Consider the following 25,448-nt stretch of genomic DNA (forward strand, 5'->3'; position numbering starts at 1 on the left):
CGCTGCTAAAACAGCACAGGCGATTTGGGTGCTATTTTAACAGATCTGAATTATGGCTGTAGTGGCGCTCAGTGAGCAACATCGGCCCCGTCAGAAGACTGAGCTTAAATTACTTTTAAAACACTATAATTCGGCCGCCAGCAATAGCTGAATTACATCATCACCCACCATCCACACGGACCTGGAGGGGGAATAGTAATTAACGCCGCCGGGACTTGTGCAGGAGCAGGATAGGCTGTATATTGGCTGTATCCTGCACCCAAGTGTCCCAGCGGCTATTTCATAGGTATGCCTGGCGGGGGGAGGTCTATCACTAGAGGGGGACACAGCCCCGGCTCCAATGGCTCTGCCAGCAGTGACCAGACAGGTGACTCGTCACACAGGACCACAGTACAGCGTCCGGGGCAGGGGGTCTTATTCACCAAGGCTGCTCCAGCAGTGACCAGACAGTTGACGTCACACAGGGCGACACGGACAGTGGGCCTCATTCACTAAGGCTGTGCGGAGGTCACCAGCCATGCTGCACACCTGGAGGGTCTCTCATTCTATTTTGCATAGAATTCTGAATTTTCTCAGGTTCAGATTTGCGAAATCACAAACATGTCATTCGTTGTGAATGTATTTCCGCAATAACCATGAGAGGGAGTTGGCTTTGGCTGTGGTAGGGATTGAAGTGATCTGAAACTCTGACATAACATTCAATAAAAATGTGTTTTCCTACTTATTATTACTCATACAGTTATCATATTTGCTTTTGTGCACACCTAATATTATCTGTTTTCAAATTACAAGTTTCCAAAGTAGTTTTTCTTGCCCTGAAAGCTGGCATTGCATTTTATTATTTTTCTATTATAACTTTTTTATTATATATTAAAACCTTCTAATGAGCTATGCTGAACACTGTGTGTGCCTGAAGCAGAGACAGTTTCTCAGAGAGTGTTTGCTTACATTCCAGAGTTGATACATTTGTGTTTAACAAGTAAAAGAGATACTGTTATCTACAGTTTGGATGCAGATTTGAAGCTGAATAGCAGGCGAAAATGTTGTGTTTAAAGTGAACCTTAAGCCAGAAAAAAAAAAAAGAATTTTACTCACCTGGGGCTTCTACCAGCCCCCTGCAGCCGTCCTGTGCCCTCGCAGCCACTCACTAATCCTCTGGTCCCCCGCTGCCAGCTAGTTTCGTTTTTGCCGACAGGCCCGTCAGGACTGGCCACGCGTAGCTTTTTCCGCATTCCCGACTGTAATTAGCGCTATTGTGGGCCGCAACGCGTACAAAAATATGCGTTGCTGCATATGTATGCGTTCGTAATGCGGCAACGCGAATTTACGTTGCGGCCCGCAATAGCGCTAATTACAGTCGGGAATGCGGAAAAAGCTACGCGTGGCCAGTCCTGACGGGCCTGTCGGCAAAAACTAAACTAACTGGCAGCGGGGGACCAGAGGATTAGTGAGTGGCTGCGAGGGCACAGGACTGCTGCAGGGGGCTGGTAGAAGCCCCAGGTGAGTAAAATTCTTTTTTTTTTTTTTTTTCTGGCTTAAGTGTCTCTTTAACCATTTCTGTGATGTTCTGTTAGAATAGTTTTCTGGGATAGTAGCTTTCAAGCTGTGAGGAATCTTTTAAGCCCTATCTCCACCATTCAATTTTTTTGTTCGATTCATTGATTCGATTCAATTCAATCCGACATGTCCGATCGGGATTTGATTCAATTCAAGTTGTCATTTCAAAACAATGGCAAATTGAATCGAATCGAATCCCGATCGGACATGTCTGATTGAATCGAATCAATGAATCAAATCGAATCGGACAAAAAAATGTATGGTGTAGATGGGGCTTTAGAGCAATGTAGAAATGCTGGCTTTCAGACCACTTTAATGAGTACCGATCTGTGCGGTTCTGTGATCACTTCGTCTCCCTGATTTCAGCATCTTTGTTGTAGATACGCTGTCCCCAGCATCCAGTCCATGTTCCGTCACCTACCCAGCACCCGCCGGCTCCGAAGAGGTGATCTGCAAGTCGCTGAGCCTGGAATGCCGGGTGTGCGGCGACAAAGCGTCTGGATTCCACTACGGGGTGCACGCCTGCGAGGGTTGCAAGGTATGGCACACCACACATGAATTACCAATACTGAAGGGGGCCATGCGGTGGCCTTGGGGCAACAGAAGGCTATCTAGGCAGTCATTTAAAGGAGAACTGTTTACTCATTAATGTCCTAAAACAAAAAAAGTTGTATAGCAAAAGGATCAGCACACTCAGTAGTATGTTGCAAAACTTTAAGCTCTTTTAATACAAAAAAAGTTTCCATAAATACACTGTGTTCAACAAGGACCAGCAACTTGCAGTAGATAGGCACCAAAGACACCCAAAGTCCATCAAATGCATGCTGGCCAACTTGTAAAGAGAGTCCGTAAGGGAATAGAGTCCAAGAGAGTCCAAGATCCACACTTCCCTGGAAGAATGTGTCTCAAAACATGGCAACAGACACTGGCCTAATGCCGTTTCTGGCATCAGCCCATCTTCAAGCTGATAAATGTGCACTACATTTCCTTGTGAAGTGTGGATCTTGGACTGTATTCCCTCACATGCAATTCATAGGTAATCTTTATATATTTTGCCCACAGCTCAATCTCCAGTGTTCCCTGACGGCGCAATGCCGAAACCAGTTGGAACTGGAGATTGGGCAATCTGTATGAGATCCTATATGTGTATTTTGATAGACTACATGCTTTTAACTACTAAGGGTCAAAAGGACCCTGGAAGTAAGTCCTTGTATATGTGATGTATTCCAGTTTTAAATAAATGCTTACATTTTATTGGATGGAGAAGTGACCTGTTGGATTTGTTTCTGGTGATGGTCACTATGCAATATTGTCTCTGAGCACTGTGGTGATACTGCAGATGCTGATTTAAAGCACCAAGCGCTGTGGAATTATATGCGTATATTGTGAGGTAATTTACTGACTTGTGAGGTAAATGCCTCAATAAATGTAAAATCGCAGAGATTATCACACGCGGTAACACAAGTGAGATGTTCGTGGTCTCCAGCCTGCAGCTGTCAGTAATAAACAGCCATTCAGAAGGTTATAGAAGGGAGGAAACAGAGCAGAGAAAAGGGGAAAACTAATTACACTAGTCAGGAAAATAAGAAGATTAACCTCCCTGGCGGTAAGCCCGTGCTGAGCACGGGCTATGCCGCCGGGAGGCACCGCTCAGGCCCCGCTGGGCCGATTTGCATAATTTTTTTTTTGCTGCACGCAGCTAGCACTTTGCTAGCTGCGTGCAGTGCCCGATCGCTTCCGCTACCCGCCGATCCGCGGCTATACGCGTCGCGCGGGCCGCCTCCCCCCCCCCCCAGACCCCGTGCGCTGCCTGGCCAATCAGTGCCAGGCAGCGCTGTGGGGTGGATCGGAGTCCCCTTTGACGTCACGACGTCAATGACGTCATCCTGCCCCATCGCCATGGCGACGGGGGAAGCCCTCCAGGAGATCCCGTTCTTTTTTTTTTTTTTAAACGTATTTGCTGCCCCCTGGCGGATTTCGACAAACCGCCAGGAGGGTTAATAATGAAAAAGAATTCCCTAATTTCACTATATTATTATGTAGGCATTAAACATAGTTAATAAGATAATGGTTTTGAGGTGATACAAATGTTATGTTTGGACTTGCACTACGCAGCTTGGACTTGCACTTAAAGGACAACTGAATCAAGGAAAATATGGAGGCTGGCGTATTTATTTCCTTTTAGACAATACCAGTTGCCTGGCTATCCTGTTGATCCTCTGCCTCTAATACTTTTAGCCACAGACCCTGAACAAGCATGCAGCAGATCAGATGTTTCTGACATTATTGTCAGATCTGACCAGATTAGCTGCATGCTTGTTTCTGGTGTGATTCAGACACTACTGCAGCCAAATAAATCAGCAGGACAGCCAGGCAACTGGTATTGTTTATAAGAAAATAAATATGGCTGCCTCCATATACCTCTCACTTCAGTTGTCCTTTAAGGTGCGTAAACACCTTTGACAGATGTTGCCTGTCGGGAAGCAGGACCTGATCCCCTTGGGCAACATTGCTGGGCCAGGCTGCACACATACAAGTCGGCTGTGTAGCTTACGATGCGCTGTGTTGCTATGCGGGGGCTCTCGAGTGGCACATGCAGGGCTGAATTTACCATAAGGCACTGTAGGCATGTGCCTACAGACGCCTGATGGAAAGGTGGCTCGCTTCCCTCCCCGAACGTCTCTCTCCCTCCTTCCCTATACAGAGTCCTGAGCTGAGTGTAAATGAGAAGTTACTCACTTGGCTCCCTTCAGTCAAGGGCACCTCTAGCTATTAATATTGAGGGTACTTCTAGCTACCTAATGCTAAGGGACTCCTGTAACTACCTATGATGGGCAAGGGAAGTAAGAATGAAGTCGCAGCTGAGTCAGCCAGCACACTTGCGGTGCGGCGGGGGGTTTGGTGCGGCGGGGGTCCATGTAGGAGGAAGTCTAGGGTGCCAGGACATCTGTGCCTATAGGCTCCTGTAACGTAAATCCGGGCCTGGGCACATGCATGGCGGTGGGCGGGCGAGGGGGAGCGGCACGAACAGTGGGATCAGTGTCACTGGGGGTGAGATGATCACCGTTAATGGGCGTGAGTAGATCCGCCTGTCAGATCGCTTGCGAGTCGGTGTTGCTGGCTGCCGTATTCAGCCCTGATTATCATGGCCGCTTCGGCCGACTTAAGTCAGGCGTGTGTATGGGCTCTTATCAGTATGATAAAACAATGCTGCCTGCATCACATCTTTCATCCAGTTTTCCTGCACTGCAATAATTCATCAAATACAGCATGAAATGCCGTGTGATTCCTTGAAATACCAAGTGAGATACTTCATGAGGTAAACCAAGTGAAATACTTCATGAGGTAAGCCAAGTGAAATACTTCATGAGGTAAGCCAAGTGAAATACTTCATGAGGTAAGCCAAGTGAAATACTTCATGAGGTAAGCCAAGTGAAATACTTCATGAGGTAAGCCAAGTGAAATACTTCATGAGGTAAGCCAAGTGAAATACTTCATGAGGTAAGCCAAGTGAAATACTTCATGAGGTAAGCCAAGTGAAATACTTCATGAGGTAAGCCAAGTGAAATACTTCATGAGGTAAGCCAAGTGAAATACTTCATCAGGTGTCTTAGTGAATTGTCCCGCAATTTTTGGATAAATCACTAAACTGTTACAGCATGTGGGAAAATCTTAATGGATTTGGGGAAAAACACAGAATGCTGTTTATTTTTTACCAAAAATGTGTAAGGGTGCATACACACAGCCACTTTTGTTTGGCCAATTTCACCCCCTCCATGTAATATGAGCGCTTATGCAATCTGTTCACAGCATTAATTATTTGTTGGCCCTCATACAACATGGAGGGGGTAAAATAGGTCAGTGCTTGGCCAATCAAAATTGGATGTGTATCAGGTTTTAATGAATTAAAGCCTTAGTGCTGTATTGCATTACGTACAACGCTTGTAGTTTGATGCTCGATAGATTTCTGCTGGAATGAAGCTTGCTGCGTAGGGTAATAATCGATCCCTGTGATTGGCAGGAGTATGGTGTGTGCTGACGGTTTCTGACCCTATGATGTTTCTCCAGGGCTTTTTCCGCAGGACGATACGACTGAAGCTGGCATACGACAAGTGTGAGCGGGTCTGTAAGATACAGAAGAAGAATCGCAACAAGTGCCAATTTTGCCGGTTTGAAAAGTGCCTTAGTGTGGGAATGTCGCATAATGGTGAGCTTACCAGCGAGGTTTTTCAGTGAATAAAAATCATGGAGGCTGCCATTGCTGGCCTTATTTACCTTCTTGGCGGTAACCCTGAGTCAAGCTCTGGGTGGAAAAAAGAAGCCAGGAGTAGTAATACCGAGCCTGACTCGGAGTAGCTGCCGGGAGGTCTGTGCAGAGTATAGCGCGCAGCGGGGCGTTTCAACTCTCCTCCCCTGGGATCCAAATGCCGGCAGCCATTCTCCCTCTGGTCCTTGAAGGCTCTGCATCCCTCTGGTAAGATCGCCGTTTGTCATCATGATGACAGACCGTGATCTCACTATAGGGTCACAGCACCACCTGGGGGATGGAGAGAGAATTGCAGCGTTGGATCCCAGAGAGGTGAGTGTGGCTTCTTTCAAACGCATTTTGCGTTTTGTGAGTTTCACTGTTAGCCTCAATCAAAACGCAGGAAAATGCAGCAGAACTACGATTGAATTTTTAGAAAATTGGAATTTCATTCAGTATGAATGCATTCCCACGTTTCCAATTATAACTATACTGTACTTACATTTGGAAAATCACAAGCCTTTTCAAAAACCAAATGGAAGGCAGCCGGTATAAAAGGGACCCAAGTGCAGGGCTGCCGCAGATCTCCCTGCGGTATGTTACATAGTTACATAGTTATTTTGGTTGAAAAAAGACATACGTCCATCGAGTTCAACCAGTACAAAGTACAACACCAGCCTGCTCCCTCACATATCCCTGTTGATTCAGAGGAAGGCGAAAAAACTCCCACAAGGCATGGTCCAATTAGCCCCAAAAGGGAAAAATTCCTTCCTGACTCCAGATGGCAATCAGATAAAATCCCTGGATCAACATCATTAGGCATTACCTAGTAATTGTAGCCATGGATGTCTTTCAACGCAAGGAAAGCATCTAAGCCCCCTTTAAATGCAGGTATAGAGTTTGCCATAACGACTTCCTTGATTGAAAATTTAGATAGATATTTTTTTAGGGGAAAAAAATGGATAATATTGGTGGATTTTGATAGATTTTTGAAACCATACAATCCATCAAGAAAACTAATTAATTTTAAAGATCTCAAGAAAAAAAACTATACGTTGTATGGCCAGCTTTAAAGGAAACCAGAGATGTTTAAATTACCAGCTTTTATACTTAAAGAGCATTTCTTGCGCTCAAACCAGCAGGACAATCCACAGAACTAAAACGTTCCCGACGTTATTTTCTGGTGCACCTCAACTCTTGGGAGTGTGTGTAAGAATCTAGATTTCAACTTCTCGGACAGCACACCTATCTTGCTTCAATGGCTGTGCCAGGTCTAGTCCATGTGGCTAGCACAGACTTGATATAGACCAAAAGCAAAAAATGACCAGCACTTGCCAAATTCTTTAAAAAGCAGATTTATTCACAAAAAAAATGTGAACAAAGTATAGCCATGACATCCGGACTTCCGGAATGTAACTATAGCTCAGTAGTAGTGATAGCTCTTAGCTGCATACAGATGCATGAAAATCTCCTCCGGTATAGGTTACGCCTTCATTGTAGCCCAATTCTGCTCACAACGGACTGTCGCCAACCGTTCTTTGTCAAGTGATAGCATGCTATCACTTGACATAGCATGCTACCTGAGGAGATCTTCATGCATCTGTATGCAGCTAAGAGCTATCACTACTACTGAGCTATAATTACATTCTGGAAGACCGGATGTTATAGCTACATTTTGTTCACAATTTTTGTGAATAAATAATCTGCTTTTTAACAATTCGGCAAGTGCTGGTCATTTTTTTGCTTTTGGTGTAAGAATCTAGATGAAATCAGAGCGCTCCATGGTGTAATATCGTCAAGAAGTTTAATCAAAGCTTTAAAAGTTCTACTTTAAGCTTCTGGACAATATTACACTATGGAGCGCTCTGATTTCGTCTAGCTTTTATACTTACCTGGGGCTTCCTGCAGCCTCATGCCAGCCATGGGCTTCATCCCCGTTCTCCTGGGCCCCTCCGTTCCTCCACTGTGTCCTCCATTTTGCGTTGCCCACTCCATTATCAGTACAATATTTTCCACAGCTGCCATCATTTGATCAGATTTTGTCAATCAAATTGTACAAAAAAACAACATGCAGTATGTGGAGAAATTGAACGTGAAAGGATTCTATAGTTTGTTGAAATAGTTTTTTGGCGATTGGAATGTTGAAGATGAGAAGGTTACCTTATTGATCTGTTTATGGAATTAATCAATAATTACCTTCTGATTACTTACTAGCCCGCAAATGTTATCGCATGTGAGGAAATATTGTTCTTTTAATGGGCACCTTAAAACAACCTCTGGCCGAAAATTTTTTGGCATTACTTGTATGTAGTCTATGCACTGTGTACAGTTAGATAAACATTATTATATCTGTAGTAGCACCTCCATATTTCTCCTCATGCTGATGCCTTGCAAGTACACCTCAGTATTGTGCCCTCTTCTCCAGCCTGGTGCCCGCCCCTGCCCCTCCCTCCTCTGCCTGCCTGGATCAAATTGCATTTCTTTGTGTAGGAGACAGAACAGCTGCAGCCTGTCTTACCATGTATGTTTGCTATAATTTTGCTTATTTCAGAAGTCTTGTCAGCCTGCCTGGATTAGATAACATCTCTTTTCACAGTAGTTGTCGGCTAGGAGCAGGACATGGGGGAGGAGTTATGACAGCAATACCCCAGCATCCTTTTCACCTATAGTTTTGGGGGGAAAAAATTGCCCTGGTGCAATTTCACACTGGGGGTGGGGATTTTAAGACCATATGTGGAATACGGACCCTGGGGGTGAGAAAATCACACTTTATTATGTGCGATTTACTATATCTTGGCAACTTATTAGGTTTAAAGCAAATTTATTTATAATTTAGGACCTGTTTAAATGTCTTGTGAAGTATGAGCAGTAGGGCAGTTTGCACTGCAGGTGGTTTGATAAATGACTTATGTTTTGGTTCTATGGACGATATTCACATTGTTTCTGGTCACCTTTTCAGCCATTCGGTTTGGAAGGATGCCTCGGTCAGAAAAAGCAAAGCTGACGGCAGAGATACAAACCAGCGAGCAGGACGTGAAAGACACCAAGATGGCCGACCTCCTGACTCTGGCGAAACTCCTCTATGACGCCTATCAGAAAAACTTCAACATGAACAAATCAAAAGCGCGGGCCATTCTCACAGGAAGAGGCAACAACCCCGTGAGTGTCCTGCTTGTTACATCGTCCCAGAGGCGTACATGTCAGTTGCCGACCGGTCACTTTGGCGCAGGCTGAGCCGAATGACGGTTCACCCTGCTTCCGGTGAAATTCCAGGCGGTGTTAATTACTATCGTATCAACTCAGAGAGAAGTAATTCAAGGTCCTACAATCGCCAAACCCTAAATTACAGCTACACGGGCCACGCAGTATACCATTGCGGCTATAGCGGTGCCCATTGTGTGTATTGTGTGTGTGTGTGTGGCCATCTTTTTAAAGAGACCCTGAAGTGAAAAAAAAATTGATATGATTTGTATGTGTAGTACAACTAAGAAATAAAACATTAGGAGCAGGGACATAAGTCTAATATTGTTTCCAGTACAGGAAGAGTTAAGAAACTCCAGTTGTTATCTATGCAAAAGAGCCATTGAGCTCCACCACTTTCAAAGTCGCAGAGCGCTCTGTCTTCTGAAGCTTGTTATCTCAACTTGTTATCTCAACAGTCACTGTATTTTTTTTTTCTCCCAGGAGGACAGGCCAATAGTTCAATAGCCTGCTCTGTAAAATCATTTAGAATGTTGAGTAGTGTTTAAACTGCAAATACAGTGGTTTGCAAAAGTATTCGGCCCTCTTGAAGTTTTCCACATGTTGTCATATTACTGCCACAAACATGAATCAATTTTATTGGAATTCCACATGAAAGACCAATACAAAGTGGTGTACACGTGAGAAGTGGAACGAAAATCATACATGATTCCAAACATTTAAAAAAAAATAACTGCAAAGTGGGGTGTGCATAATTATTCAGCCCCCCGAGTCAATACTTTGTAGAACCACCTTTTGCTGCAATTACAGCTGCCAGTCTTTTAGGGTATGTCTCTACCAGCTTTGCACATCTAGAGACTGAAATCCTTGCCCATTCTTCTTTGCAAAACAGCTCCAGCTCAGTCAGATTAGATGGACAGTGTTTGTGAACAGTAGTTTTCAGATCTTGCCACAGATTCTCGGTTGGATTTAGATCTGGACTTTGGCTGGGCCATTCTAACACATGGATATGTTTTGTTTTGTTTTAAACCATTCCATTGTTGCCATGGCTTTATATTTAGGGTCGTTGTGCTGCTGGAAGGTGAACCTCCGCCCCAGTCTCAAGTCTTTTGCAGACTCCAAGAGGTTTTCTTCCAAGATTGCCCTGTATTTGGCTCCATCCACCTTCCTATCAACTTTGACCAGCTTCCCTGTCCCTGCTGAAGAGATGCACCCCCCGAGCATGATGCTGCCCCACCATATTTGACAGTGGGGATGGTGTGTTCAGAGTGATGTGCAGTGTTAGTTTTCCGCCACACTAAAGGGGCCCATACACTCAGCCGATTTTTGATCGATTGGTCAATCGATTTTCAATCGACCGATTTGCGGCAGATTTCGAACGATTTCAATCGATCTGGCAGGCTGGAAAATCTAGGTCGATCTGTTGAGTTTGCTTATCATTTTGCATTGGCCCTAATGGAAATCTGATGGCAAAAAAATGCCATCAGATCGATTTTCAATAGATTTCAAACTGAAATCTATTGGAAATCTGTTCCTAGTAAAAAAATGTTCCTAAACACATCAGATAGATCAGAAATCTATCTGATGATCTATCTGCTGCTAATCTAACGAGTGTATGGCCACCTTTAGCGGTTTGCATTTTGGCCAAAAAGTTCCATGTTGGTCTCATCTGACCAGAGCACCTTCTTCCACATGTTTGCTGTGTCCCCCACATGGCTTGTGGCAACTCCAAACGGGACTTCTTATGCTTTTCTGTTAACAATGACTTTCTTCTTGCCACTCTTCCATAAAGGCCAACTTTGTACAGTGCATGACTAATAGTTGTCCTATGGACAGATTCCCCCACCTGAGCTGTAGATCTCTGCAGCTCATCCAGAGTCACCATGGGCCTCTTGACTGCATTTCTGATCAGCGCTCTCCTTGTTCGGCCTGTGAGTTTAGGTAGATGGCCTTGTATTGGTAGGTTTACAGTTGTGCCATACTCCTTCCATTTCTGAATGATCGCTTGAACAGTGCTCCATGGGATGTTCAAGGTTTTGGAAATCTTTTTGTAGCCTAAGCCTGCTTTAAATTTCTCAATAACTTTATCCCTGACCTGTCTTGTGTGTTCTTTGGACTTCATGGTGTTGTTGCTCCCAATATTCTCTTAGACAACCTCTGAGGCCATCACAGAGCAGCTGTATTTGTTCTGACATTAGATTACACACAGGTGCACTCTATTTAACCATTAGCACTCATCAGGCAATGTCTATGGGCAACTGACTGCACTCAGACCAAAGGGGGCTGAATAATTACGCACACCCCACTTTGCAGTTATTTATTTGTAAAACATGTTTGGAATCATGTATGATTTTCATTCCACTTCTCACGTGTTCACCACTTTGTATTGGTCTTTCATGTGGAATTCCAATAAAATTGATTCATGTTTGTGGCAGTAATGTGACAAAATGTGGAAAACTTCAAGGAGGCCGAATACTTTTGCAAACCACTGAGTTAGAGAATGATGCAATGTTGTAAAAAACAAACAAAACAAAAAAACAACAACTATATAACTGAAAATACAAATATGAGAATATTTTTTTGCTACTAATGTTCTAGTAATTATCCGTACTACACAACCAATTCACTATATCATATATTTTTTTTTCCCTTCAGTGTCTAAGTCAGTTTAAACTGCATAAGATGGGTCGCTGCCCCGCTCACCAGAGTATGAAATGCTTGCTGCAGTGAGACTCTACCCACAATGCTAATTTATTATTTATAGGAATAGGATTCTCTGGGGGACATTTATCAAGAGTGTCAGAGGCAAAATATTGGTAGTTTTTTTAGAAATCCGTGCAGAATTGTCTCAGACATCCTAAGAAATCACTAAATAGTGCAGATTCCTTCTTAAACTGTTAGGAATAGGAGGACCTAGGAAGGTCTCTCAGGCAGTGCAGTGTGTGAGTGGAATTGCTGTTGCTGAGGTAACCAACACACCTGCTGTCAGCAGGCTCTGAGTGAGGGGGGAGGAGCCCTTCACAAATCACATCTTGCCTGCACTATCGGGAGAACTGCTAATGAGCACTTCTTAACTAAAGGACCGAGGTGATTGAAATCTACGCCCTGATTTGGTGGTCCCCTGGCTGGCAGGGTGTAGATTTCAATCACCGTCCGCAGTACGCAATTGCCGTTTCCATCGCTATCCACAGATCGCACCGCTCAAACCTGACGTCTCTCGCTGCAGCTCACTGGCTCTGCCTGTCTCTATGACGGCAGAGTCATGTGAGCTGGTCAGGAGGCGATTTCAATGGCTCCTGGCCATGTCTTTCAATGTAAGAAACTCCCATTGGCTTACATTGATAGACACGGTCAGAAGCCAATGAAAGCGGCTCCTGACCGGCTCACATGACTCTGTCGTCATAGAGACGGCAGAGTCTATGTCAAGAGGATCCCGGTGTGCGGCGGGTATGTGCGGCGATTTGTCGGTATTCCGTCTATATTGTACCAGTGGTCTCTGCTCCTTAAGGGGGCAGAGACCGTGGTTAATCTGCAGCAGTTTAGGGATGGATTTGCACTCTTTTTAACTGTAGTGCAGCTCTAGAAATCCACGATAAACTGCAGCTATTACATAGGATTTGAGAAGTTTCTTAGTATCGTGCAGAACAGTCCCCCCTGCTGGTTAGAACAGTTTTAGAAGAAAAACTGTCTGTAATGCTTTGATAAATCTGGCCCTGTGACTCATTTGAATTGGACTATTAAAGCACACCTGTAGTGAGAGGGATAGGGAGGATGCATATTTCATTCTTTATGGGGTTTAAGGGGTTAAATACTTGCCTGATTCAACGTCTTTGGGATGCGATGCTCCGCCTCCTCGGGAACGTAGTCAGGGCCATGTTTCTGAAGTCTGCTGAAGCTCTTCGGACACCTCCGCCTGCGTTGTCAGTGCTGCCACCAATTAGGGTGTGGCTACCAAGCTGGAGGCGGGTCAAGACCACACAAACTGCATGACCAGAGCCTCAGCAGAAATTTTGTTAAAGACCTGCCATGGCCGCAGTTCGGGGGGTGTGCAGTGCAATCAACCCTGAGACCCCCAAGTTCTGCATCATTAAGATAAAAAACAGGAGAGGTTGGGTAGGCACTCAGTATCGATGCGTGGATGATGGCAAAATGCAATGGAATGCTGCCTTGGTACAACCCTCACCGGTAGCTACGTGCTTTAGACAAGTGTGGTCCAAGAGTACCTTTTCATTATCATTAAGACAAAGCTTGGCATGGCAAGCTCTGTTTTTTTTACTTTAGGTACTTTTTAAAGTCCAGGCTTGCCCAGTCATTCCCCTCTTCCTGCATGTGTAATTTGCTGCGCAGAGGACACTGCATTTGGGTACTTTTGCTGAAGTCAGGGGGTACTTGAAGCTGTCGTAGTCAATACGTAATTGGATGTTCTGAGATTTACAAAAAAAAAACCTACTAAATGATACATAAACAAAGTATTTATATAAAAGAATAACATAATGCTTAAAATACCTCTATACACCATGATGAAAATCTTTTCACAAATGCGCTAAGGGGGTACTTGATGCGTCACCCAAAATAGGGGGGGGGGTACTAGCAGTCCTTCACAAAGGGGCCTGTGCTGTAGTAATCTAGAGAAATGCTGACACAGCCAGTACTGTGCTGGCAGGAAGGACCCTATCACACAAAATAGTGTCTTTGAGGTCGTTTTCGGTTTTTTTAAAAACTCCTCCATTGACTTGCGTTAAACTCGTGGTAAAATTGCCATGCTCGCGATTTTTGAAAAATTGCGGGCACTGCAATTTTATTACGATTTGAATGTAAGTCAATGGAGGCATTTAAAAAAAAAAAAAAAAGAACAAAAATGATCTCAAAAACGCTATTGGGTGTGACCTGGCCCTGTGTGGCACTTTCTGCAGGTAAACTCAGGGTGACAAACTAAAAACATGTGAAATATCCCTTGTGATGTATAGAGGTGATCGTTTTACGAGCGGCTGCAGGATATCAGCGAGGCTCTGGAACACTCGCGTTACATCCGCCCGCTTGTGTGGAGCCTCTGTACTCAGTCAGCGACTGGTTAATGGATACAGAGAGTCAATAGACAAAGTTCAGTAGGTGGAAGGCATGCACTCGCGGCATGCACTCGCTGACCCACAAGCACTTCAGGCCGACCTATAGGCTGCAGAGCTCCGCACGGCAAATATTATCCAACAAGCAGCACAAAGTACAACCATAGCGTGACAGCAGCATTATGCAAGATAAGCACACCCAGCAAGCACCGCTGCCATTTACTTTAAGAGGCTGTATAGTGAGAAGCCTGGCGTGTGTGTGTGTGTGTGTGTGTGTGTTTTGTGTTTGTGTGTGTGTGTTTTGTGTGTGTGTGTGGGGGGGGGGGGGGGGGGGAGGGGGGGGGGTACCAGTTTTAACTTATTTTTATATAATTTTTACTAGAGCTGGACGAGTTATTAAAAATGGCAGAGAAGGCATGTATTGAATGCAGTCATGCCCACCGCTCTCCCCTTTCTCCACCGTCCCCCTCATTTCTACCCTAAATCACCATCTCAGCTCAGTCTTGGTAGTGCGCAGGCGCCCCTGGCCAGGAGCGCTCTGTGTGCGCACAATTGCACATTGACATCATTGTGCCGTTGTGCACATGCACAGAGCGCTCCTTGCCACGGGCTCCTGCCCACTACCATCCGACCCAGAGGACCAGGGCTGAGCTGCAATGGTGATTTAGAGTAGAAAGGAGGGGACGGAGGACAAAGGGGGGAGCAGTGGACATGAGGACTGCATCCAATGTTGCCTGCTCCCCCCCCCCCCCCCCCCATTTTTAATAACTTGTTCAGCTACTGTCTACATAGTCCCCAGGCTTCTTGGCTCCTCCTAGCTCACGGAGTCTCTATCTCTTCAATGGAGTAAAAATAGCAATGCACAAGTGGCTCCGTACGACTCAGCATGTGCGGACCTTATTTACACATGCCCAGTCCGGATGCTTTTACACGGCCAGTGGTGTGGCCAGAAGATGGGGAGGTTCCCTAGGCTTTAACTGGGCTTTACAAAGACCTGGGAAACCTTTCAGTCATCCAAATCCTGCCCACTACTACTGAGGCATCTAACTTCCCACCTCCCCACTTCAGATGTGCTTTCAAGTAGCTATACATCTAGCGATGATGGGCAGATTCGACCAAGAGACGGATCTCTCTCTAATCGAATCTGATAAGAGAGAGATCTGTCGGCTGCTCATACACTGCAGGCCGATTCCTGATCGATTTCAGCATGCAGGAGTTCACCGCCGCACCCCTAGTGTACAAATGTGCCTCCAGTGTATTTTTACATTACCTGACCTATGTCGCCCACCCCCCGGTGCCCATCTGTCTTCCATTTGCGTCTCACACTCCACCATCGCTAAGCGCATGGTGCGTTCGTCACTCGTCCCAATATCGCTTGCCGTTACCGCTGTGCACCCGATTGACCTCGACTACCGCAGCATGTGCGATCAATACATGTGACCAATTACAACCCAACATTGGTTGCATCATCGATTGGGCATGCTCTCGGCGGCACCGATTTTCATCCGATTCGATAATAAGGGAAGAAGGGTGCAGGATTGCTTTCAAATGAACCCAATGAGAGAGAGAGAGACATACGAAGGCTGCCATATTTATTCCCTGTTAAACAATATCAGTTGCCTGGCAGTCCTGCTGACCTTTGAAGCATGGATACTGTCTGAATCACACACTTGAAACAAGCATGCAGATAATCTAATTTGTGATACAGCAACAGAGGCGCCAAGTAGAATAAAATGTATTAAAACCGTTAAGGGGTAAGTGGGTGGACTCCCCTCCCTTCTGTAAAAAATTTTTTGGGAGGGTGCAAAGTCGGGTCATAAGCCAGGTAGAGATTACAGAGGCCCTCTACCTGGCTTATGACCCGACTTTGCACCCTCCAAAAATTGTTTGCCTGAAGAAGCGGGACTGTTACCCATGAAACACGTTGCACTTTTATAGCTTATAATAAATGTTACTTTAGATTATAAGTAACCTGCCCGTTGTCTGGCCATTTTTTTTTTCCAGAAGGGAGGTGAGTCCACCCACTTCCCCCTTTTTAACGGTTTAATTAATTTTACTCTACTTGGCGCCTCTGTTTCTGTATCACAAAAATGTCTAGTCCACCCTGGGTGGAGGGGTTCATCCCCACTTTCTTCTATCTACAGAGAGCGACTTCTTAAACCTGAGAGGGGTTTTCATTACTTTACTAACATACTACACCATATCGGGCTCTTGGTTTCCTTTTCTTCATGCGGATAATCTAGTCACACTTCAGTCAGAGCACCTGATCTGCTGCATGCCTGTTCAGGGGCTATGGCTAGAAGTATTAGAGACAGAGTCTCAGCAGGGCGGCCTGCATTGTTTAGAAGGGAAATACATATGGCAGCTTCCATATCCCTCTGACTATAAGACCTGGTATAGCCATGATCTACCTATACTCTTTGTGTCTTCCCTGCAGCCGTTTGTCATACACGACATGGAGACGCTGTGCATGGCAGAGAAGACACTAGTGGCCAAACTGGTGGCCAACGGTATCCAGAACAAAGAGGCGGAGGTGCGGATCTTCCACTGCTGCCAGTGCACCTCTGTGGAGACAGTGACTGAGCTCACGGAGTTTGCCAAGTCCATACCGGGCTTCACTGAACTGGACCTGAATGACCAGGTGACACTATTGAAGTACGGCGTTTACGAGGCCATGTTTGCCATGCTGGCGTCTGTGATGAACAAAGACGGCATGCTGGTGGCTTACGGGAGCGGATTTATCACGCGGGAATTCCTGAAGAGCCTGAGGAAGCCCATCGGAGACATGATGGAACCCAAGTTTGAGTTTGCCATGAAGTTCAACTCTCTGGAGCTGGACGACAGCGACATCGCTCTGTTTGTGGCCACGCTGATCTGCTGTGGAGGTAAGCCCAGGTACCTTATAGTAAACTCCAAGGCACCAGGAAAAGGGGTTTACTATATAATAAGTTTACTATATCAGAATTTGTCTTAGAAATGGCCCAGCATGTCCTGGTATAGTCTCTGCTGCAAAGGACCAGCTCTGTCCTCCCATTAGAGGTACAGTACAAGCACTTGCACATTTGGTGTACTAAAAGGTTAAGTATAACTTAGGACTGCCTAACCTGGCTGGACAAATTGCTGGTACAGTATCCAGGGCTTCTTAACAATTGCAGCCATCACTGAATAGAGGCAACCACTCACTTCCTGTGAGTGGCTCCGATACCTCCATAACGGGACGTAGCACTTTACTCTCCACTCTCCTTAGTTTAGCAAGAAGTAGGCCTGCTCTGCTCTGCACTACAGGTGAAAGTAACCTGTTCTGAGCGCTACACACTTCCAGAAGTGTCACACTGGAAAGAGATACCTGGAAGTGCGTACAATCCCCTGGGAGGACTGTAATGATACTTTTATCGGTGATTGCAAAGTGGAAGTGGTAATGCTGCATCCTCTTTTGTTTACATTCACATTATTCCTCATTTTCCCCAGGCTGCTTATTTGTACAGTACTGTGTATCCAGCGACGGGGCCATTCTACTTGTCTTACAAATGTTATGAGGCATCAACTCACCGGCAACCGGCCTGAAGAGAGCAGCTGACCCTGTGTGTCACACTGACATATGACGCATGCACCGCCCACTGACATATGACGCATGCACCACCCACTGACATGACACATGCACCGCCCACTGACATATGACGCATGCACCGCCCACTGACATATGACGCATGCACCGCCCACTGACATATGACGCATGCACCGCCCACTGACATATGACGCATGCACCGCCCACTGACATATGACGCATGCACCGCCCACTGACATATGACGCATGCACCGCCCACTGACATATGACGCATGCACCGCCCACTGACATATGACGCATGCACCGCCCACTGACATATGACGCATGCACCGCCCACTGACATATGACGCATGCGCCGCCCACTGACATATGACGCATGCGCCGCCCACTGACATATGACGCATGCACCGCCCACTGACATATGACGCATGCACCGCCCACTGACATATGACGCATGCACCGCCCACTGACATATGACGCATGCACCGCCCACTGACATATGACGCATGCACCGCCCACTGACATATGACGCATGCACCGCCCACTGACATATGACGCATGCACCGCCCACTGACATATGACGCATGCACCGCCCACTGACATATGACGCATGCACCGCCCACTGACATATGACGCATGCACCGCCCACTGACATATGACGCATGCACCGCCCACTGACATATGACGCATGCACCGCCCACTGACATATGACGCATGCACCGCCCACTGACATATGACGCATGCACCGCCCACTGACATATGACGCATGCACCGCCCACTGACATATGACGCATGCACCGCCCACTGACATATGACGCATGCACCGCCCACTGACATATGACGCATGCACCGCCCACTGACATATGACGCATGCACCGCCCACTGACATATGACGCATGCACCGCCCACTGACATATGACGCATGCACCGCCCACTGACATATGACGCATGCACCGCCCACTGACATATGACACATGCACCGCCCACTGACATATGACACATGCACCGCCCAGTGCTTACTATATCAAGAGTCAGTGTCACGTAGGGGCCAAGGAAAATGTTTACTGTGACAGTTTTATTATATCTGGGTTTACTATACCAGGCATTGATCCCATAGACTTTTCATGGAGAATGGACGGGACCTGAAGAGGTAGTTTACTATCCCCGAGTTTATTCTAACAAGATTATACTGTATTATTATTAGTATTATTGTTGCACATGAATGTATTATTGATGTAGTTTCTGCATCCCAGAGTATGTGCAGAGCCGGGACAAGGTCCGCCAGCACCCAAGGCTGAGACACCAAAGTGTGCCCCCCATCCCTCCCACCCCAGCCGTCACACACTGAGTGCTATTAGACTTAAGGGGCCCATACACCTAACGATTTTCCTGCTGATAAACAGCAGATTCGATCACTGTGATCGAATCTGCTGTGAAATCGTTGCGCAAACGCTGACAGAACGATCGATTTCAGTCCGAAATCAATCGTTCCCGTCAATTCCCGCCGATCCGTCTGTGCGGAAGAGTTTGCTCGATCGCTGGCGGGTCGGGAGTGCATTGATAGCGGCGTTCGAATGCCCGACGACCGACGCAATACAGCGGCAATACATTACCTGATCCAGCTGGCACGAGTCCTGCCCCCCCCCCCCCGGTCTCTGCTGTGCTGTCTTCTTCTCCGCTCTGGGCTCCAGCTTCACTGAACTCTCTGTGCCAACAGGAAGTTTAAACAGTAGAGCGCCCTCTACTGTTTAAACTTCCCCGGACGTGAAGTGAAGCCAGCCGGTCCGAAACCTGGAGCCCAGTGCGGAGAAGAAGACAGCGGAGACCCGGGGGGCTTGCGCCGGCGGAACAGGTAATGTATGCGGGGGGTGTGGCGGCGGCAGCTCCACAGATTGTGATCGTTTCATGCTGAGATCGATTCAAAATCTGTTTGCAGTAAAGGCAGCCATACGATCCCTCTCTGATGAGATTCGATCAGAGAGGGATCTATCTGTTGGTCGATCTGATGGCAAGTCATCCAGTGTATGGCCACCTTAAGAGGTGCCCCAGGGCCCCCCAACACCATAATCCATAGTTATCTGGCTTGCAGTCACTGCCATGTATCCCCTTTTCTTATTTCTCTCTGCTTTAACCACAATAGGGGAATAATAGCTGAGTGAGTTGTGCGCCCCCTCCTACACTGCGCCCCGAGGCTGGAGCCTCTCTCTCCTCTGCCCTGTATGTGTCCCTGATACAGGATTACAGTCTGATGTCTCTGCTACAGGAAGTCACTGACATTTCTGTGGTTTGTATGCACATTGTTGTCCCTGCAAGTTTGTATGCTGGGGTTCATAAAGTCCCATACTTGCCTAAGGAGAGGGAAGGTTCTGGATCCCATATCCCGGACCTCTCTCCCTAGCCTTGCTCCAGCGCTGTCACTCCCGTTGAAGTTTTCCAACCAAGTGGTCAAACATGCCTCCAGAGATCCTCGGAAGCACTTGTGTCCGAGTTGCCCAAAGATGGACGGCTCCATACTGCGTATGCGCGAGCAATGCATTCACTCATTTTGCAGTGCGGAGCGGTCTTCGGGAAGCTTCGGACACAAGTGCTCGTGAGGATCCCCGAAGGGGGCAAATTTGAATGGGGGACAGCGGGGGAAGGAGGACCCGGAGAAAGGACCGGGAAGACTCTGAGATTAAGAGCGTTCCCTCTACATATTGAGTTGGTAACTTTTGTTTGTTTTTTGTTTTTTTTATTTGCTTTAAAGTAAACCCAAGGTGAGAGCTATACGGAGGCTGCCATATTTATTTCCAATGCCATTTGCCTGGCAGCTTAGTCAAAACCCTGGAACAAGCAGTTGGCTAATACAGTAAAACCTGAGTCAGCGTACCTAATCTGCTGTATGCCTGTTCAGGGTTTATGGCTAATAGTATTAGAGGCAGAGGATCAGGAGGACTGCCAGGCAACTGGTATTGATTCGAAGGAAATATATATGGAAGCCTCCATATACCTCTCACTACAGTTCTTCTTTAACCACTTAGGTCTATCTGGACCTGCTGCCGCTGCGCCGATCGCGCGCTCCTGCCGCCTTCCGTTAGCCCCGAGATCAATGAATGGGAACATGGTTCCCATTCATTGATCTAAGTCCCCGACAGAAAAACAGACGGCCTCTTATCAGAGGCCGTAGTCTTTCTGCGCAAAAAAAAGTGTTTCCTGTCCTCTCGTATGGTTCCTGGAAGCGTGAGCGTTTGCTCCCAGGACAAAAAAAATGTTTTTTCACTGTGGCCATCTTGTGGCTAAATGGTAAAACTACATCCACATACATTTTTTAGTAAATAAACACATATTATTACATTTACAATTCACTGTTTACCTCCCACACCAAAAATTACCCAAATAAAATGTTTTATTAAAATAAAATAAAAAATACAATTTAAAAAAAAGTTACCTAAGGGTCTGAACTTTTTAATATGCATGTCAAGAGAGTATATTACTATAATTTTTTAAATTATAAGCTTGTAAATAGTGATGGACGCAAATTGAAAAAATGCAGCTTTATTTCCAAATAAAATATCGGCGCCATACATTGTGATAGGGACATAATTTAAATGGTGTAATAACCGGGACAAATGGGCAAATAAAATACATGGGTTTTAATTATGGTAGCATGTATTGATTTCAAACTATAATAGCCAAAAACTGAGAAATAATGAAGTTTTTCCATTTCTTTCTCAATCTTCCTGTTAAAATAGACTTAGAATAAAATAATTCTTAGCAAAATGTACCACCCAAAGAAAGCCTAATTGGTGGCAGAAAAAACAAGATCTAGATCATTTCAGTGTGATAAGTAGTGATAAAGTTTGTGGCGAATGAATGGGAGGTGAAAGTTGCTCGGATGCATAAGGTGAAACAACACGGTAGAGGCTGAAGTGGTTAAAGTCGACTGTAGTGACAGTATCTATTCTCCTCACCACAAGCTTTGTTTAGAAGAAGATTGGTATGACAGGATGTAAATGCGTCTTTCCGTGCCTGTGTGTGTGTTAAAACCCATTTCTTACAGGTTTTTTTATTGAAATGAAAGCATAGAACAAATCAACACAAAGTTAATGGTTGAACTTGATGGACGTATGCCTTTTTTCTTTTTCAACCCAAATAACTATGTAACTATAAAAAAAAATGAAGGTGGTTGCTGAGTAGTTAACCTGGGTTTGTAAGTACCTCCTTTATCGTACATTTAAAGTGGACCTGAACTCTTGCACAAGACAGAAGGAAAACAGAGAAATGAACCCTGTATGTATTTAGAGAGTTTAGCCTGTCTAATTCCCCCCTCATCTGTGACTAAACACAACTGTAATTTGATCACTCAGTTGTGTCAGCAGGCTACCTCGGCAGAGCAGCTAATTTGCAAACACAGGATGTTAACCCTATGTCTGCTTCCATGAAAGCAGGAAGCAGACACACTGCAGATGTATTGCAGGATTTATATCAACTGTAACAAAGAAATGGTTTATCTTAAAGGGTATTATGCTGTTGCTTATCTTTTAGAGCAAAGAGGACGTTCTGAGTTCTGGGCCGCTTTAATTATCCCCAAGTCACAACTTACTACATTATATTGGGCTCCTGTCTTTCTCTTGTGCATTCTCTTATCAAGGTCCACTTAATCAACCCCCTGCTAATGGACAATGCATCTTCCCAATCCTCATCCGTAAGGTCTATACCAGCCTTTCTCAGCCTATCTACCCTGGAGGAACCCTGCAAATAACTTTTGGATCTCAAGGAACTCCTGCAAACAAGTGTTTGATCTCGAGAAACCCCTGCAGTTATTTTGCAGGAGGCATGGTCTTTAACCTCTTGACGACCAGCTAACGCCGATTGGCGTAAACTGGTCGTCTGCGGGTTACCATGGAAACTGCAGTTCACGGAGGGTGTCTCCGTGAACAGCCGGAGAGCCGCCGATCGCGGCTCGTCGGCAAAATGTAAACAGGCGGGGAAGAAATCCCCGCTGTTTACATCATACGGCGCTGCTGCGCAGCAGCGCCGTAAGGCAGATCGGCGATCCCCGGCCTCTGATTGGCCGGGGATCGCCGGCATATGCCTGCGCAGCTCACAGGGGGAGGGAGAGGGAGGGAGCGGCGAGACGGCGGAGAACGCTGCGGAGGGGGGCTTTGAAGAGCCCCCCTGCTAAGCAAATGCAGCCAGCGGCGATCAGACCCCCCCAGCAGGACATCCCCCTAGTGGGGAAAAAAGGGGGGTAGTCTGATCGCCCTGCTGCACTCCTGATCGGTGCTGCGGGCTGTAGACCCCACGCAGCACCGATCATTGAAAAATCCCCTGGTCGGCAAGTTCTTAAAAGTATGTGTAGCTGTTTATTGCACTACTCCCTATTACACTGCCACTCATTATACTGTCTCCTGAGCCCCGGATTTAGTGCTTCTTGTTACAGTACCACCTATTATAGTGTGCTCTATTATACTTCCCCCCCACGATGGGGGAAAATGCCAAGGAACCCCTGCAGAGTCCTCAAGGAACCCTGGTTGAGAAAGCCTGGTCTATACCGTTTAATTCCAACTTAGTGCGAGAAGGGGTGATGAGATCCAGAGCATTACAGTCCAGAAGTGTTTAAAATGCCTAGTTGGACCTTCTTGAATCAAATCTATAATGGGAGAACGGTTTTGTTTTTTCTTTTTGTTTTTAATTGGGGTTTGAGGAAACTGCCTACGAAAGGCATGCCCGGTGTCCTCATACTTAAAGGGAACCTAAACTGAGAGGGATAAGGATGTTTCTTTTTAAACAATACCAGTTGCCTGGCAGTTCTGCTGATCTACTTGCTGCATTAGTGGCTGAATCACACACCTGAAACAAGCATGCAGCTAGTCCAGTCTGACGTCAGTCAGAGCACCTGAAATGCATTATTAGAGACACAGGATCAGCAGGAGAGTCAGGCAACTGGTATTATTTTAAAAGGAAAAATCCATATCCTTCTCAGTTTAGGTTCCCCTTAATGACTGCTTCATGTGACGTGATGGAATATGCAGTGTTTGGTGTGAAAACATTCAGAGACGTGATGTTTGGCGTATGATGGAACATCTGCTGATGGGGTCATTCCAGGTGACTGCAGGAGATTCTACAAAGCTTCAAGTGAGGGGAATATGGGGACTGCCATTCTGGACTTCATTTAAAATACTTATACCCAGGAATTGGCCTATGCCACTTGCAGGAAGAGTTACATTCAGACTTGTCTTCCTGTTCCTGCCCCTTCTGCTAGAAAAGCTAAAGATGAACTTGCATCAGTTCAGAAAAATGTAGCATCTGATTTAGCATCTGTACCTGTGACTGCAGCCATATCTTCCCAATAACTCCCCAATGCAGGGTCAGTACAAAAATCATCCAACTCTGACTCCTTAGTTTATGAAACCACAGACTCTGACTCCATGTATTCAAAATAACTCAGACTCCTTGTTCTCATTCTTACCAGGGCTGTGGAGTTGGTACCCAAAATTGCCCCAATTGCCCCTACTCCTTGACTCAGACGCCATAAGGCTATCCGTTGCTAGAGAGGCTACACCCTGCCTCCCTTCTACATGGATTGTGTCACTACAGATATCACATGACCAGAACAGGGCGGAGTTTCAGCTGCTGCAGAGGGGACAGGGAACAAGGCGGAGCCAGTAGATTGGTGGTTAGGACCTGTGCAGCAGCTAAATGGTTTTTCTGTTTTGCAGAAATGAACAATTTTTGAGATTTGATTAACTCCTACAGAATCGCATGTGGGCATTAGAAGGAAGTTCCACCATTTTCCTCATTTAAAACGTTTTCTTTTTATACATCATTTTTGGTGCATTTTATGCTTCCAGTGATATACCCACCTTTGGTGTTGTGGGTTGGGTTTTTATCCATTCCTTCTTGAAGCATGACAGATTGAAAAACATAACCTACTTAAAGAGAGCCCGAGGTGGGCTCATGGAAAAAAACTCCAAAACCGCCGCTTCCCGCCGCTCGAATGAGAGATTCATTCTCTGTCACAGCGTGCAGGGGAGCGGCAGGGGGCGTGGCCAGGGAGAGAGAGGTACTCAATAGCAGCTCTGGAAACCCCGCAGGAACACCTGTTTTGAACAGGGAATCCCTCTCCCACATATTTACCTCCAAAATAGGGGCAAATATTGTCGCTAATCTCGGGGTGGAGGGCAGAGATCGACTGTTTGGAGACAAAAAGGCATTTCATGAGGCAGAGAACATGCTCTGTGTCCCATCTGCCCCTTAAAAAACACCCCAGGTTCTCTTTAAAGGACATCTGAAGTGAGAGGGATAAGGAGCCTGTCATATTTGTTTCCTTTTACTAGTTGTCTGGCTGTCCTGGTGGTCTATTTTGCCAGGCAACTGGTATTGCTTAAAAGGAAATTAAAATGGAAACCTCCATATATCTCTCACTTCAGTTGTCCTTTAAGAGGGAAGCCTCTGGATCCTATAGAGGCTTTCCATGCCGTCCCGGTTACCGAGCGCAGTCCCTTTGAGGAATTACGACTTCAAATGGCTTGTTGGAAAGAAGGTGTGGTGGTGGTGCTCCTCTTCAGGCACGCCTTCGGGGGTCATGCTCGTGCAGACGCAGCACTCGTGGCTGAAGCGGAGCATTGCCTGGATCTTTCGAAGGGTCCAGACAAACTGGGGCAGCGACGAAGAGGATGCAGGAAGCCGCTACATCATCCAGAGGCTTCTCTCTTCTTCAGCAGGTATGCCTCTTTTTGTCGGAGGTTTGCCTCGGGGGGGGGGGGGGGGGGGAGTTTAGGATCATATTCCCCACCAGTGCTGTGGTTTGTCACTTGTCAGGTTACCAGTTCCT

The 25,448-nt window shown here is 46.1% G+C and overlaps 1 protein-coding gene across 2 annotated transcripts in view; it reads left to right on the forward strand.

The window, feature by feature from the left end:
* PPARA (peroxisome proliferator activated receptor alpha) overlaps positions 1-25,448 on the forward strand; it is a 52,358-nt gene that overhangs the window by 23,079 nt on the left and 3,831 nt on the right. For both annotated transcript variants that reach the window (XM_068278213.1, XM_068278212.1), the window contains exons 4-7: positions 1,938-2,095; positions 5,626-5,764; positions 8,763-8,962; positions 16,505-16,952. In XM_068278213.1, coding sequence (XP_068134314.1) covers positions 1,938-2,095; positions 5,626-5,764; positions 8,763-8,962; positions 16,505-16,952 — 945 coding nt within the window. The remainder of the gene's footprint in view (positions 1-1,937; positions 2,096-5,625; positions 5,765-8,762; positions 8,963-16,504; positions 16,953-25,448) is intronic.

Source organism: Hyperolius riggenbachi, chromosome 3 (genome assembly GCF_040937935.1).
Source record: "Hyperolius riggenbachi isolate aHypRig1 chromosome 3, aHypRig1.pri, whole genome shotgun sequence".
Taxonomy (NCBI): Eukaryota; Metazoa; Chordata; class Amphibia; order Anura; family Hyperoliidae; genus Hyperolius; species Hyperolius riggenbachi.